General features: G+C 47.9%; 1 protein-coding gene and 1 long non-coding RNA gene across 8 annotated transcripts in view; both read left to right on the forward strand.

The window, feature by feature from the left end:
* The window catches only part of NTF3 (neurotrophin 3), a 224,647-nt gene extending 216,975 nt beyond the window's left edge, over positions 1-7,672 (forward strand). For all 7 annotated transcript variants that reach the window (XM_084766707.1, XM_084766701.1, XM_084766705.1 and 4 more), the window contains exon 2: positions 6,700-7,672. In XM_084766707.1, the coding sequence (XP_084622833.1) occupies positions 6,721-7,497 (777 nt within the window). In that variant the 5' untranslated portion in view covers positions 6,700-6,720 and the 3' untranslated portion in view covers positions 7,498-7,672. The remainder of the gene's footprint in view (positions 1-6,699) is intronic.
* A 5,034-nt stretch (positions 7,673-12,706) lies between these two features.
* On the forward strand, positions 12,707-13,761 carry LOC311588430. The gene is made up of 3 exons (XR_014776200.1): positions 12,707-12,858; positions 13,432-13,514; positions 13,620-13,761. It is a non-coding gene; the product is annotated as an uncharacterized lncRNA (long non-coding RNA).
* Positions 13,762-14,822: the final 1,061 nt, after the last annotated feature.

Raw genomic sequence — 14,822 nt, forward strand, 5'->3', positions numbered from 1 at the left:
TCACTATTAATAGACCTATAAATTGTATCAGTAACGTGTGTCACGGGGACATCATCCAGCTGTGTCATTCAGGAGGAGTTGCTTTTCCTTATTGTACATTGTAAGACGGAGTGCCATGGTGCTCAGCTCCCCTGCAAGGCTGTGCCGAGAGGAGTGAGGGCAGCACCAGTGTAGAGCTGGGCGGGAACGCGGAACTCGGAAGATGTTGTGGAAGCTCACACAGCCCCACGGATGCGCGTTCATTTCTCAGTCACTCTTATACCAATTCCACATTCCCTTCCTTCCCCTTCTACAAGCATGTCACTCCTTCTTGGCTCTGGGTTGTTCCTCTTCACCTCCAGAGAGCTGGCCAGTGTGTTTTCAGGTTGAGTTTAACTGTACACTTTCCGGGTTGCCGCCATCCTCCGTGGATGCTAGGGCCTGCTTGGCCCTCTCTCACCAGCATCCTCAGAACCTCCCCAGTGGGTGTCATCTGTCCGTGCTTGTGAAGTAATCTGACCCTCTTTCCTCACCCCTGCTTCCCTTTCTCTAGGAAGATTGACACCTTCCTCTGGAGGCTCCATCAAGAGTCTCACCCTGGTCAACCTCCCAGCCTTGCCAGAGGTCAGAACCTCTGTGTGTCACTCTGTTGACTCACCCTGAAGCCTCAGGTCCTGTGGCCAGAACAAAGCCAGGGTGAACTAACCAGCAGTTAAGAGCTGGAGAATAAGCTGAGCCAGTCTGGGCTATGGTCCTAGTTTAATATTTCCACCACACTTCTTTTCTTCTCGCCATTTAGCTTTAAATCGATCACTTTCCCACCTTTCCTTCTTTCCACTGCCCTCCAAAAGATATGAAGGCTATCTGGTAGAACGTAGTTCTAGAATCCCTCAGCCTTGGTGAGGGGCCATGTCTCAGGGACAGAAATCCTCTGGAGAATTAGACCCATTTTGGTATAGTTGGATAGTTTCTTCTCTAACCCCAGCCGGTATGATGCATTTGCCTCCAGAGGACCATAAATGTAACGAAATCTCTTGGGTTTTCATATTAAAATGTTGGCAAATGAAAAGCTGATGTCAGAATGATCTCCTCTCTGAGGAAAGCCAACATTGCCTCTCTACTGTCTCTGAAGTCACACGGCTTCCCAGACATGGCTGTAATCTCAGGACACAAGGTTGGATACCCAGTGCTATGTCCCTTATAACATTTGACTTCTGCAAGAATTTGGTGACTTCCAGAAGGACTGTCCTGCAGAACCCCAAAGTCCAGAGGTGACAGTGGCCAAATGATTTATTTACTCTTATGAGTAATGGTTTCATAAGAAATACAGAGAAGGAGAAATGGAAGTGGTGGCCTTGAATCTGACTGAATCATCTTTGGGAGGCACTACTAGCCTGCCTACCGGAAGCCTCCCTGGCCCTGCACTTAGCTCTGAGTAAGAGCAAGGAAGACAAAGGGGTCACAGATGCAATCTCTGGAAGCCCTAATGTCAAACTGAACTCAAACCCTCCTGCTTATTATTTATTTAACCTCATTCCTCAGATTCCCTAGAATGGGACGTATGAAATTACCTACCTCAGTGGAGTGGCTCTCAGGACTAAACAATATCATATATAAATATGTGGCTCCTGCCATTTTTATTGTTGAGGATCTCACTATAACTGGGCTAAATATGTGCTCCATACACTCAAAGTCACCATGTTAAGCAGAAGAAGCCAGACTTGGAAAGACAAATATCGCATGGCTTCTCTCACGTCAAAAATATGTCAGAGCAGAATGGTTGACTACTCGGGAGGGGACAAATAAGGGTGACGAGAGGTGAATATGCTCAGAGTAATGGCGCTGGTGGATGAGAGTGTCGTAATGAAACCTATCGTGTTTCTGTAATGACTGGCTGTAAGCTAGTTCAAACAAACAAACAAGTATTTCATGCATATTCAACATGAGGGGTGTGCATAGGTTTAGTCAGGAGTCAGCTCCTGTATAGGGAAGCTGGTCCTAGGGAGGCAAATTGGCCCCTCCTCAAGTTCCAGCACCATGGGCTGCTGTGGTCTCCAGTGCACTGCCACCTTGTTGTCCCAGCTCCCTTTTTCATTCTAGCCCCTTGCTGAGGACCCAGAAGCCCTCAGTATATGTTGCAAACTGAGCCAAAAAGGAGGACTCAGAAATTGCTCTCTTTTGAGTATTTTGAGGGATGGTGAAACCTTGTTAGGAATGTCGCTCCAGGGACTGAGAAAACACCATATGTGGGAAAACACTGCTAAGTGAGGGAAATAGCGCTGGTCGGGATCTTGGAAAAGTCTAAGCAGGGAAATGGGCACTCGGGAGAGGGTAGGAAGGGGGTTTACTGAGGTCTTTAACAGGTCTTTTTCTAATTATAGCCAAGAAGAGCCTGGGGACTATGGCCTGCTTCAGAGCCAAGGCCTATATTTTCTTTGGGAAAAGAAGGCAGAGTTGATTGGCTTCCAATCCAGGCTTGGCAGAAGCCCACGTAGGGTTTCAGGCCAGGAAGCAGTGCTTTGGGTAGGCCTTGATTGGTGCCAATGCCTATTTCCTCAGCGGACATTGCAGCTCTGCGGTGTGTCGAGGCACAGGCTGGGCTTGTATGAGGTGTGCATTAAAAAGCCCAGGCTCTCTATCGTGGAAAAGGGACCTGTGCTAAAAAAACAGCAGTAGGACAGCTGCCGAAGTTAAACCATCTGCAGCTAACTGTGTGTGAGCACTAGAAAACTCTCCATAAGCAAAAGGAATTCACCGTACTGCATGGCCTAGGATGAGCCGACACTGCCTTCCTGTTTCCACTCCCCACCCGCAAGGAAGTAGTCCCCTAGGGGAAAATCCTACCCCAAGAGGCATGGTGGGAAGTGAAGGGACCGCTGACCAAAAAGGGACCGGAGACCTCACTCTGGTCTCCCCATGGCCAGCACAGTCACAAACCTCTCTTCCCTCTTCCACAGTTGCTTCTCTAACCTCCCGCCCTTGTGCGTCCAAGTAATGGTGTTCCTTCTCTTCCACAACCAGCGTGGCTGCTCTGCACTCTAAGCATGTGTGAGCAATGACAAGTGGGAGCAACCATGCTGGTCCAGACTGCTGGGAGCCAGATGTAGCAAGAGGAATTTTCCAGATGCTTGGTTTTCTGTATGTGCGTGCGGCAGGGGCTGGCGTGGAGCCCGCATGTTGCCATGGACAGCTCAAGTTCATGTTCAACTGCCATGTCTAGTACACTCACCGTGGGTCTGATTGTGTCTTTTCAGTTACCTGATTATGAACAAAATCTTGTTGAGCTGAAGAACCAAGCATCCGCTGTTCTTCCCCTGTAGTTAACCAGGAGTCCACTTAAGGCCCCAGACTCCTGTTCTGTAACAATGAATTACCTAGGGTCTTCAGGAGCCTCGAATTTGTGTGTTTGGGAAATTCTTTTTCCAACATTCTTGAGCTTGCCTTCTCTAAAACCAAAGGAAGGAAGCAAAGAAGAAATGAAAGGAGAGAGGAAGAGAGGGAGGGAGGGAAGGAAGGGGAGGGAGGGAGGGAGGGAGGACAGGCTATAAATGGATTCTCAAAATGGAGTCTAAAGGATGCTTGCTGGGATTTGAGAGAGCCTCTCAGACATTTTAGAAACACTTAACCAGGCTACGTGTGGCACCGTGTCATGACTCACTCCCAAGTGGATTCATGGTAAGCAAGAGAATGGGTGAGACCCACGATGACTGCCACAGGTCTAGGAAGGATGTAAGAGCTGCTCGCTCACCCACTCAGAGGATAGGCTGGCAGAAGTCAAAGGAAGCATGGTTGCAGATACTGAGGGTAACTGGAGAGCGTCAGAGTAAGGCCAGCTTGTGAAGCCGTGAGGCGCGAGAACAACCTCCACAGAAGTGAGCATAAGTAATGGAAAGGACAGAGTCCTTTGTGACCCGTGAGTCACAAAGTTTGCTCAGGTAGCAGAGAAATAATCAATCAGGCTGGAGTGTGGGGCACGGGAGTCCAACACAACTGTGATGGAAAGTCAGGGCAAAAGGACAAAGACGCCCCATCTCCTCTCCCTGTTAGGTTCCCTGTGTAAAGTAGCTATAGGTTACACCTGGGGTTTCTCTCAAAGGCCGCTGTGTTTAGGATTGGTTCTGCCTCAGCAGGTGCTGAAAGTTTGTGAGAAATCGCTGGAGGCACACCCTGAGGTACTGCTCCCTCCTCTTCCTGCTCTTTCCACTTCCCTCACCCACATTTTTTTTCCTCCAGATCATGATTGGTTGGTTTTTTTTTTCCATTCAAGAACTTTTTTTTTTGCCATATCACTAAAACCAAAGCAACAAGGCCAATTCACCATGAACTAAAGCCTCAAAAGCCATGAGCCAAGGAAAACCTTCTCTTTTTCTTTATAAACTGATGCTCTTTGGCATTTGTTATAGTAGCTGAATGCTGGCTGGAAATTAAGAGAAGGCAAGGGGTTAAATGTGCTTTTATTTTTAAAAGACTTGCCTTTGTGTGTGCGTGCCTATGTTGTGTGTGTGCTGCTGTCTGTGGAGTCCAGCAGAGGCCATCAGATCCCCTAGAATTCGAGTTACATATAGTTGCAAACCACCCAACATTGGTATTGGCACTGAACATGGATCCTCCAAAAGAGCAGCAAGCATTCTTCCCACAGAGCCAGCTTTCCAGCTCTTGAGAGGGCTTTTCTAGTGGTAACTTTTGCCACTAGAATTTGCCACTCAAAGTTCAAGCTACCACCACAAAGAGGTTTTTCTTATCCCAAGTCCATCTAATACCCATCTGGTCACACCATCCTTGTTACTGCCTTCCCAACCTCTGTCTGGTCTCTTACTTTATCTGGGACCCCTGCACATACACACACATCACCACCACCACCACCACCACCACCACCACCACCATCATCATCATCATCATCATCATCATCATCCCTGGTTTTTGCTCTGAGAGCAAGCAGCCTTGTGTGTTGGTACATATAGAGCTCAGGTAATAGACTTGTAGTTTCAAATGATTTTATTGCAGCTGTACTGGGGTAGGATGGAGGCTCAAGCTGTGCACATGCCGTTTATTTTGTGTTCTTGAAGTTTCATTTTTGTTCAGTTTGCATGCTTGACGGAAATGTCACTTCTCTGTAGAATGGGAGAGATTAATTACCCTGTGGGAACCATTTTCCCGGGGTAACACAATTCCTGGAGCAGTCTCTAGGGTAGGCAGCCATATTAGACTCCTTCCCTTAGCTTTGACCTTGAAGGAGTCAATTATCCTGAGAGTGGTTCCCAGGGAAGGAAGATGGTCCCCTTATCACAGAGGCAGGCCAGGAGCCAGCAGGAGACGTTAGTGTCTGGAACGCTGTCAGCCTTTAGGATGAACAGCAAGCTGCGGCACATCAGAGGAGCTGGAGAAGAGGTTGTGTGGTGAATTCTGGGGACAGGCTCCTCAATGAATATTCAGAATCAGAACTTCTTTTCTACAGCTGGTGCCACCTTTGTTTGTTTCCTTTGTTTTCCCCCTGGATTCTGTAAGATCTGTCTGAAAATACCAACACTGAACCAAGGGAAGGGATTTTATTTTCCTTGTTAAGACAGAACTCTGAAGAGAAAATCCCCACGGGGCCGTTGAGGTGGCAGCGGGCGGTGATTAAAGAGTGAATGCTCTCGGTAGGGCCAAGGGAATTACAAGGTCAGGGTCACCAGCTCAGCTCTCTTTCCACCTGAGAATCTCTCTCCCCTCCTGGGCTAACCTTCCGGAACCATGGACTTGGCCCTAGTGCAGGAGAGATGAGTGAGGGAGCTCTCCAATCTCCGCAATTCCACAAGGACTCCTCGCCAGGAGCCCTGTGCGGAGCTTCTGTTATGGCAACAGAAGACTGCGGTGGGTTAAAGTGCTGTCTAAAAAGGGAGATGGTGGAATCAGATGTGGCACTACAGAAAGAAACAGTATAATGGAAACTTAAAATCCCTAAGAGGAAAAAGACACCGATGTCAACCCTTGCTCCTCAGTGCAGGTGGAGGCATCATTTGAGTTGGGTTTTGCTGTGTCTGGCTTCTGCAAGGAGTGCTTTACAGAACTGTGGGGTTTTAGGTTTGATAGCTTCTCTGTGGGGTCTGGAGTATCCTGGTGACACATGCCCTTCTGAGATTCAGAAGACTTTGACACTTAGACCCTCTCAGCAGGTAGCCAGTGGTCTTGTGTTTGCTTACAAGGACAGCAGGGGCCAGGAAGGAGCCTCTTTCTGATGCCGCACTATTAAAAACAACAGACCCAATTCCCAGCATCAGTGTGTCCCTCTGGAAGTGCCCATGGGCTGGAATTGGTGATGGATGGATACAATTACATGTCTTGAGAAAGTTGCAAAGGCCTGAGCCGATCAAGCAGTACATTGATGCAGTCCTCATAGTCACCCTCGGTAGAGAGGGCCACATACTCAGGCTCAAGGGATGCATCAGGTCGTCATCCGTGCACAGCAGGAGGCTGGGGGAGCAATGCAGACATCTAATGTAAAAACAACTGGTGCTGTCAGTCTAGGAAGCAAGCGGGTCAGAAGGCCATGGTGCATTCCCCAGTCTTTCTCAGGGGCTGGGGGAGGAAACGGCCCCTTCTAAATAGCAGGGAGGAGTTCACTTGAGAATGGTGGTACCCACTCTCATCACTCTCGGAGATTGCCGGCCTCAGGTGGCTGATGTCAGAGTGACCCAGACTCACCCAGCCAGCTGTTAACACCCGTGTTTCCTTTCTCAGATCTTACAGGTGAACAAGGTGATGTCCATCTTGCTTTATGTGATATTTCTCGCTTATCTCCGTGGCATCCAAGGCAACAACATGGATCAAAGGAGTTTGCCAGAAGACTCGCTCAACTCCCTCATCATAAAGCTGATCCAGGCAGACATTTTGAAAAACAAGCTCTCCAAGCAGATGGTGGATGTTAAGGAAAGTTACCAGAGCACCCTGCCCAAAGCAGAAGCACCCAGAGAGCCAGAGCAGGGAGAGTCCACCAGGTCGGAATTCCAGCCAATGATTGCAACGGACACAGAACTACTGCGGCAACAGAGACGCTACAATTCTCCCCGGGTCCTGCTGAGCGACAGCACCCCTTTGGAGCCCCCTCCCTTGTATCTAATGGAAGATTATGTGGGCAACCCAGCGGTGGCCAATAGAACATCTTCACGGCAGAAACGTTATGCAGAGCATAAAAGTCACCGGGGCGAGTACTCAGTGTGTGACAGTGAGAGTCTATGGGTGACTGACAAGTCTTCAGCCATTGACATTAGAGGACACCAGGTCACGGTGCTGGGGGAGATCAAAACCGGCAACTCTCCTGTCAAACAATACTTTTATGAAACCAGATGTAAAGAAGCCAGGCCAGTCAAAAATGGTTGCAGGGGCATCGATGACAAACACTGGAACTCTCAGTGCAAAACGTCCCAAACCTACGTCCGAGCTCTGACTTCAGAAAACAACAAACTCGTAGGCTGGCGCTGGATACGAATAGACACTTCCTGTGTGTGTGCCTTGTCGAGAAAAATCGGAAGAACATGAATTGGCATCTGTCCTCACATATAAATTATTACTTTAAATTATATGATATGCATGTAGCATATAAATGTTTATATTGTTTTTATATATTATAAGTTGACCTTTATTTATTAAACTTCAGCAACCCTTACAGTATATAAGCTTTTTTTTCTCAATAAAATTCGTGTGCTTGCCCTCCCTCAGGCCTCTCCCATCTGTTAACCTCGTTCTGTGATTGGGTTCTCGGGGATCCTTCTGTAAAACCTGTGTACACCAGTATTTTGCATTCACTATTGTCAAGGCCATGACTGTGGTTTTAGTAAACTTCTTAAAATCAGATGATGTCAGAGTTGTGTATAAACAGAGTTCTGTCCCCCTCCTGATATATTCCACATTGGATTAATGAAGTAAACAAACCACTACGGCTTCCGTTGAAATTGGTATACCTTGTAGCTTGCAGCTCAGAGTTCTCTTCTGGGCAACGAGCTCACAGTCGGGTCCTCACTGGCTCTTCCAGCTCTGGGGCTTGCCAATTAGAATTGTGGTTTGTGCCAGTAATAACGAACCTGGCAATTTTACTTTTCAGCACGTTTGTTGTTTTGGGGTTGTCTAAGGGATGGGATTTTTTTCCCCTTTTGGCTTTGGTTTTGTTTTTGCTTTTGGTGAGTAGTTTTCATCCTTTTAGACAGAGAGGGGAAAGTTTTCTAACTACTCCTAACAGATTTTGTGTGTATGTGTGTGTGTGTGTGGTGCTGGGGTTCAAATTGTAACTGAAAAATTAAATGTCTACCCAGGAGCAAACTGAAATGGCTCATGAATAATCCATATACAGAAGATAAATGTACTCATTACAGATTTTCTTGGCCCTGGGCCTTCCCCACTGATCCTGTGGCCTGCCTCCAGCTCATGAGCAGTTGCAAAGTGGTAGCCTTGGGAGAAAGACCTGGATCAGACTCCAGCCCCTCCCCTGTGACCTTGTGAAGGGTTTGAAGACTACCAGAGCCTGGGTTTCCTGGGGATGCCGTCACACGGAGACTCCCAGGACAGCTGAGGCATCAATGGCAGCATGCTCATCATGAACTTCGGAGCCAGAGGCAGGCCTCTGAGAGTGCTAGAGCCCTCCCATTGCTCACTTCTTCCCAGGCTGCTGTGGTCAACCTGATATCACTGTTAATTGATGCAACTATGAGATGCGAACAGTCCAAATGAAAAGGACCCTCTTGATGCCTGCTGAGTTCCGGCAAGAGACCACTGTGGTGACTGTCTCTGGTGCTCAGGAGAGTATGGATATTAGTTATGCCCCACTCCAGGACATTTCTTAATGTCCTATTCCCACTGGGACGCATGGAGGTGTAGCATGAGTACCCTGGTCTCTTCTCTTGCTAGAGGAACAGAGGCTAACCACTCCAACATGGAAGCATCTGTGACCACAATAAACCCTGCTGGATGCGTGCTCTGACCTGCATTGCTCTGTCTTAGTTTAAGACCTATGTTTTCTCTCTCCCCAAGGAAGGTCTCTAATACACACACACACACACACACACACACACACACACACACACACACACACAGAGAGAGAGAGAGAGAGGGGGGGGGGGGGAGGAGAACATATGTCCTTTGTATGACATGAGCTTTGAAACAGATGTAGCAGCAAATACCAGCAGCCATGGTTTAAAAGATCATTATATATTCAATTCTGCATCCTAAACTATTAGGACAGAAAACAGGCCATCTACTATGTCCCCACACTGCACTGAACATTTTCAAAGATGGCTACTGTTATTTGTCAAAAACAAAGCAAAATGAACCTTGAAGGAGAAACTGCCATCTTCCAAAGGTGAAGAAACTAAATTAGGTTTGAAAGACTGCAGTCATTTTGCCAGGAATTGGCAGAGTGAAGAGTAAGGTTTATATATCGATGATGTCAGATGTCCGTTTTCTTTCTCCTCCCCCTGTCTGTCTTCTAACTGCCCAGCATTGTGTTTTCCGTGGATGCTGCCATGCTGAGGGATGACAGGCACCGTTCTCTCATGGCAACCCACTGTAGCCTGTGTTTCACTGCCTGTGTTACCAGCAGATAGGCTAATGGGAGTCTGATGGTCTGTAGCGCTCAGATGTCAGGATCTCCTCGCTGCAGGGACCCCATGAGGGAAATGTAGCACCCAGAGGCTGGAAGCCACCACACTGAAGATACCTAAAGAGCTGAGGTCTGGATGTTACAGCTGCTGGTGAGGGTGATGAGAGGGTGGGCACCGGAACTCTCATCCTGACGTTCTGGTGGAAGTTCCATGATAGAGGAACACTTATTAGAACATACCCACCTCCTACGGAAGGGGAAGGGGACATTAAAATAACCTCTGCTAATTCCCTTTTTCAGGCCTCTCACCAGGCCTCCTTCTCTATGGACGCACTGAAGGAGGTATTTCTTAACCTACATGCAGTGAAACAATACTTTGCCAGCAGTTGTGCCTGCGGCTTTTCTGCAGGCTTATGTTGTGTCCTCTCGGCTCTAGCGCTCCTTCTAGAATGCTATTTTACTCCTGAGTTTGGAACCTGTTCAGTTTCTCCGCTCTCTGCTCCCTTTCTCTGAGGGGCTGCACGTGTGCCTATGTGCACTCGTGTGAATGCCCTCCTCTGAGGCTGGGGAGACCATCGGCATGTACTCTTGCCACATCTGAGCATGCGTTCAAGAACGATGAGCTACAGCCTTCCGGAAACTGACGTCACTGGGAAGACTCCTCTCCAGCCCTCAAGCTCTGATGGCCTTGGGAAGGCAAAGCCAGCACTGAGGGTCTTTTCACTTAGGACCTGTTCTCCTTCACAAGCTCCGGCTTTGCCCAGGCACACCATGGCTCCTGCTTCAACCAGTGTACCCTGAGACCCAGGAAAAGCCTATCCACAGCCACAGACCTTCTCACTCTGCGACCCTGGCTCCCAGGCTAAGATCTGAACCCTCTGGCATCTCATACATCTGAAAGCTCCTGCCACTGGAAGCTTCTTCCTCAAGCTCCCTCTCCTCAAGTGTTCTCCTGGTACATCTTCATAACTTCCTCATGTTGCAGTGGCTAGTGGCCTACTCGATGCACACACGCGCTCCACCGCACCTCGAAGCCCTTGGCTTTTGATACGGGTTTGGTTCTGGATGGAGGTTGGCCCAGCCTGGAAGAGCAGAGAAGTCTGGAATAGGAGGTCAGAGTACTCTGAAGGACTACAGGTTCATTTGCTTCAAAGCTCAGCCTCATGGAGTGAGTCGTGGGATGTAGAGGGGCCACATCACTCCACAGATATGCTTATGCTGGGTCCGCAAATAAGGAGGAGCAAGGAGGCAGGAAAGGGCTGTTCCAAATGACCTTCCTTCCTTCCTTCCTTCCTTCCTTCCTTCCTTCCTTCCTTCCTTCCCTCCTTTATTTCTTCTTTTTTTTTTTAATCGTGTGTATGGGTGGTTTGCATGCCATGAGTATATGTCTGTGTACTACATGCGTGCTTGGTGCCAGGTCAGAAGAAGGCATTAGGTCCTGGAGAACTGGAGTCACAGAAAGGCATGGGTGCTAGGAATCCCTGACCTCTTTCGGAAGAGCAGCCAGGGCTCTTATCTGCTGAGTCATCGCTCCAAATGCCCTTTCTTGGAGGAAATGCCACTTCAGAGTTTGGCTGGGTTGAACTGCTTGTGCAGGCCACTGACATTTCAGGTTAAATTACGGAATGCTCTGTAGCAGAAACACATTAAAGTTTATTGGGAAGTTGTGAAACACAGCCTAATGAATTAGACAGCTACTCACAGAGAGATGGATGAGTAACTAGGTATGCATGCCCCATTGGGGAGTGCATGCTTCTGCCTTTCCCCTCTCGTGTGTGTGTGTGTGTGTGTGTGTGTGTGTGTGTGTGTGTGTGTGTGAGAGAGAGAGAGAGAGAGAGAGAGAGAGAGAGAGAGAGAGAGAGAGAGAGAGACTATTTTGATATTCTAACCATTGATATATTGCATTTTTTAAAAAATAAAGTAATGCTTGAAACCAAATGTTCTTGAACACAAATCACAAATGTAACCTTGAGGAGACTGAACTGCCAGCCATCGGGGGAGAATAAGAAGCAGACTAAGAAAAGGTGGATAGGGTGGAAATTTTTCAAACAGGAAAAATAGCAGAAGAACCTATGGTTTCTGCTAGGAGTCTAGATGGAAGGATCTAGAACTGTGGCTCCTCCAGTTTAGATAGGAAGTGATAGAAGCCACTACTGGGCACTGCAGATGGAAACTGAGACAGAACAAAAGTCAAGGTGGGAAAACTAAGATGACGTTACGTCCTGGGGATCTCATTCTAGGGATGAGCCTTGCTCTTGATAGATCCTCAAACCACCCTGAGTTGTTCAGGCCTCTGCCCACTGCCTGCTGCCTGTTGCCCTCTGCTGTACAGTTGAGGGTTTTTGCTGACATAAGCAACCTTCCTGAGGTCACTCAGTTAATCAGAGGAAAAGGCCAGACAGGAACCCAAGGGGTCTTCATGGCTGAGAAACAGAAGCTTCTAACCATGTAAGACAGCAGCAGTGAAGCCGATGCTAAGTGCCTGAGAGGCCCCAGCCTCTGGATTTCAGTGGAGTAGTGTGAGGAGGTTGGCACAGCCAGGGAGGTGATAGGGTCAATACAGCTGAATTCCAAAGGTTGCTCTACCACTGGGGAATGGCAGCCTCAGGGGCAGGCTCCCAGCACCAGAGCTTGTTTGTGTGGTAGAAAGCATGTGGAGCTCTCATATTATAACAACTTAAGCAGTATCCCTGGCCTAGGTGCAAGGTGTCGGTTGCTTCCATCTGAAGTGGCAGATCTACAGTATTTTGTAGGTATTTTGCAGATAGAAGGCAGGATTTCTATTTGGACTGGAACTTTGCAATCCAGCAATCCATGTTCCCTTATAAGGCAGAAATCTATTTTTATTCATTTGATAGTTAAAAAAAAAATAGTGGCATGCCTACTAGGTGGTGGGCACTCTGCCCAGCTGTATGCTCTGTGCTCATAAGAGGTATCTTTGCCCCTGGAAGAGTAGTGAGTACAAGGGATGGGGCCTCAGGGAAGGCAACGTGGAGTTGCCTTGACAATTCCCACGCCTCACGATGAGAGCGTCTCAGCCGGCAGCTTGCTCTATTTTAAAATAGCCCTGATTATCTGATAGAAAGTCTCTCCCTCAGCTGAAGCCAAACCGAGAGACAAAAATAGTTGTAACTAGGTTGTCAACAAATGGGCTGCAGGAGACCAGAATGTAGGCAACTACATGCTGCTCAGGACACTCAAGGAAGGCTTCACTGACACGTGTGACCTCGGACATGACTCTTAAGGAATGGGTTGGAGTTCCACATGGGAAGGAAGAGGAGAAAATGCCAGAAAAGCAACCCACAAAGGTGTAGATGGGCAAGAATCTAACATATATAAGGAGAACTGAACAGTTTGGTGTAACAATGTTAAGGGTCTGGGAAGTGGGAGAAAATGTTGGCCATAGACTACTTCAAGGCCAGGAGGGAAGGGTCTAACGCTTGGATTTGCTTGCTTGGGTGCTGGTGCCCATGTCAGAATCAGTGAAGGGCTTGTTAAGACGGATCCTCATGGCTTGGGCCCCATCTTCGAGTTTCTGATTCATTAGGTCACGGGTGGGGTTGGTGGATTCTGCACTTCTAGAATGTTCTGCACTGACTGATTCATTAGGCAATGAGGAGTGCACGAGAAATTCTTCAGTATGTCTTTTGGAGGACAACTTTGGTGGCAGCATAGTTAATAGACAGGAGATACTATCCTGGACTGAGCTCTGGGTGATTGCCACAAATGACACTGGGAAGGCCTACAGTGAAAAAGAGACCATGGGAAGGGGAGTGAAGCAGATTAGAGAAACAGTTTTCAGATGCAGTTGGCATGATTTGTAGCTAGCTAGATATGGGAGGTGAAACACGGAGGCATTAAAAAGATCATGCCATTTCCAGATCTGGTTCTGAATCTAATTTGAGAAGATAGCAACATGAAGGAAACATAAGCAATGAGTCCCAGGAGCCCACAGGACATCAAGGTAAGGCTATCCAATGGAAAATGGGTTGTTGACATCCTTGAAAAGAAAAACAACACACAAGTAAACACAAATAATATCTAAAACCAGCTCTTGTTGGTTTGGCAGGAGTCCAGCACCTTTGGACGTCCCCATTTACCTGTGAGTCCGGTCGAAGCTGAGTGAAAGCGAAGGTCATTGACTCATCAGCAACTGGACAGTGGGACGCACAAGCCCCTCAACAGGCCCATGGTTCAGACGTCCATTTCAGAATGGCCAGATGTTCATCCACTGTATAGCTTTGGAAGTTGCAAAGGCTGCTGGGGGGGTGGGGGGTGGGGTTGACTGATGAAAGGAAATGATTAAGTTGAGACCTGGGGTAACTGCACTCTTGTACTCTCGAGTAAATGTCATGACATGGGCATAGGCCTTAGGTATGAGTTTGTGTACCCATGAATTCAATGTGTGTGTGTCTGTGTCTGTGTGTGTGTGTGTCTGTGTGTGTGTGTGTCTGTGTGTATGTTTGTGTCTGTGTGTGTGTGTCTGTGTGTGTGTCTGTGTGTCTGTGTGTGTATCTGTGGATACTGGAGCTCAACCCCAGGTATCACTCTCCAGAAATCATCCACTGTCTTAGTTAGGGTTTCTATTGCTATGAAGAGACACCATGACTATGGCAAGTCTTACAAAAAAAACCTTTTAGTTGGGCCTGGCTTAGAGTCCAGAGGTTTAGTCTGTTATCATCAGGGAGGACATGTGCTAGAAAGGAAGCTGAGAGTTCTACCTCCAGATCGTCAGGCAGCAGGAAGAGAGAGTGAACTACAGAGCCTGGCTTGAGTTTCTGAAATCCCAGGGCCCACCCTCCAGTGACACAATTCCTCCAGCAAGGCCACCCCAGTCTAGCAAGGCCAGCTGTGCTAATCCTTTCAAATAATGCCACTCCCTATGAACCCATTGGGCTATTTTCAGTCAAACCACCACATTCACCTCATTTTCTGAGACAACATTCTCACTAGGTCCTGGGGTTCACCTATTAGGTTAAGCTGAAGGGCTAGGGAGCCCCAGGGATCCACTTGTTCCTACCTCCCCAGCAGGGGGATTACTAGTGTGTAACACAGCGTGTTTTATATGGGTGCTAAGAATCACACTCAGGCCTCATATGTGCATGGCAAACACATTTCTGACTGAACTATGTCCCAGCACCCAGGTTACAGTTAAAAACAATGACAAAAACCTCCTTTTCTTTAGGGGGCCTCTCCTGCCATATCTTAAAGTTATTTATGGCCAACCCTCTCCCCCTCCCACTTTATACTCTCAAAGGAACCAGAATTGTAT

The sequence above is a fragment of the Acomys minous genome, assembly GCF_964271855.1.
Source record: "Acomys minous genome assembly, chromosome: 17".
Taxonomy (NCBI): Eukaryota; Metazoa; Chordata; class Mammalia; order Rodentia; family Muridae; genus Acomys; species Acomys minous.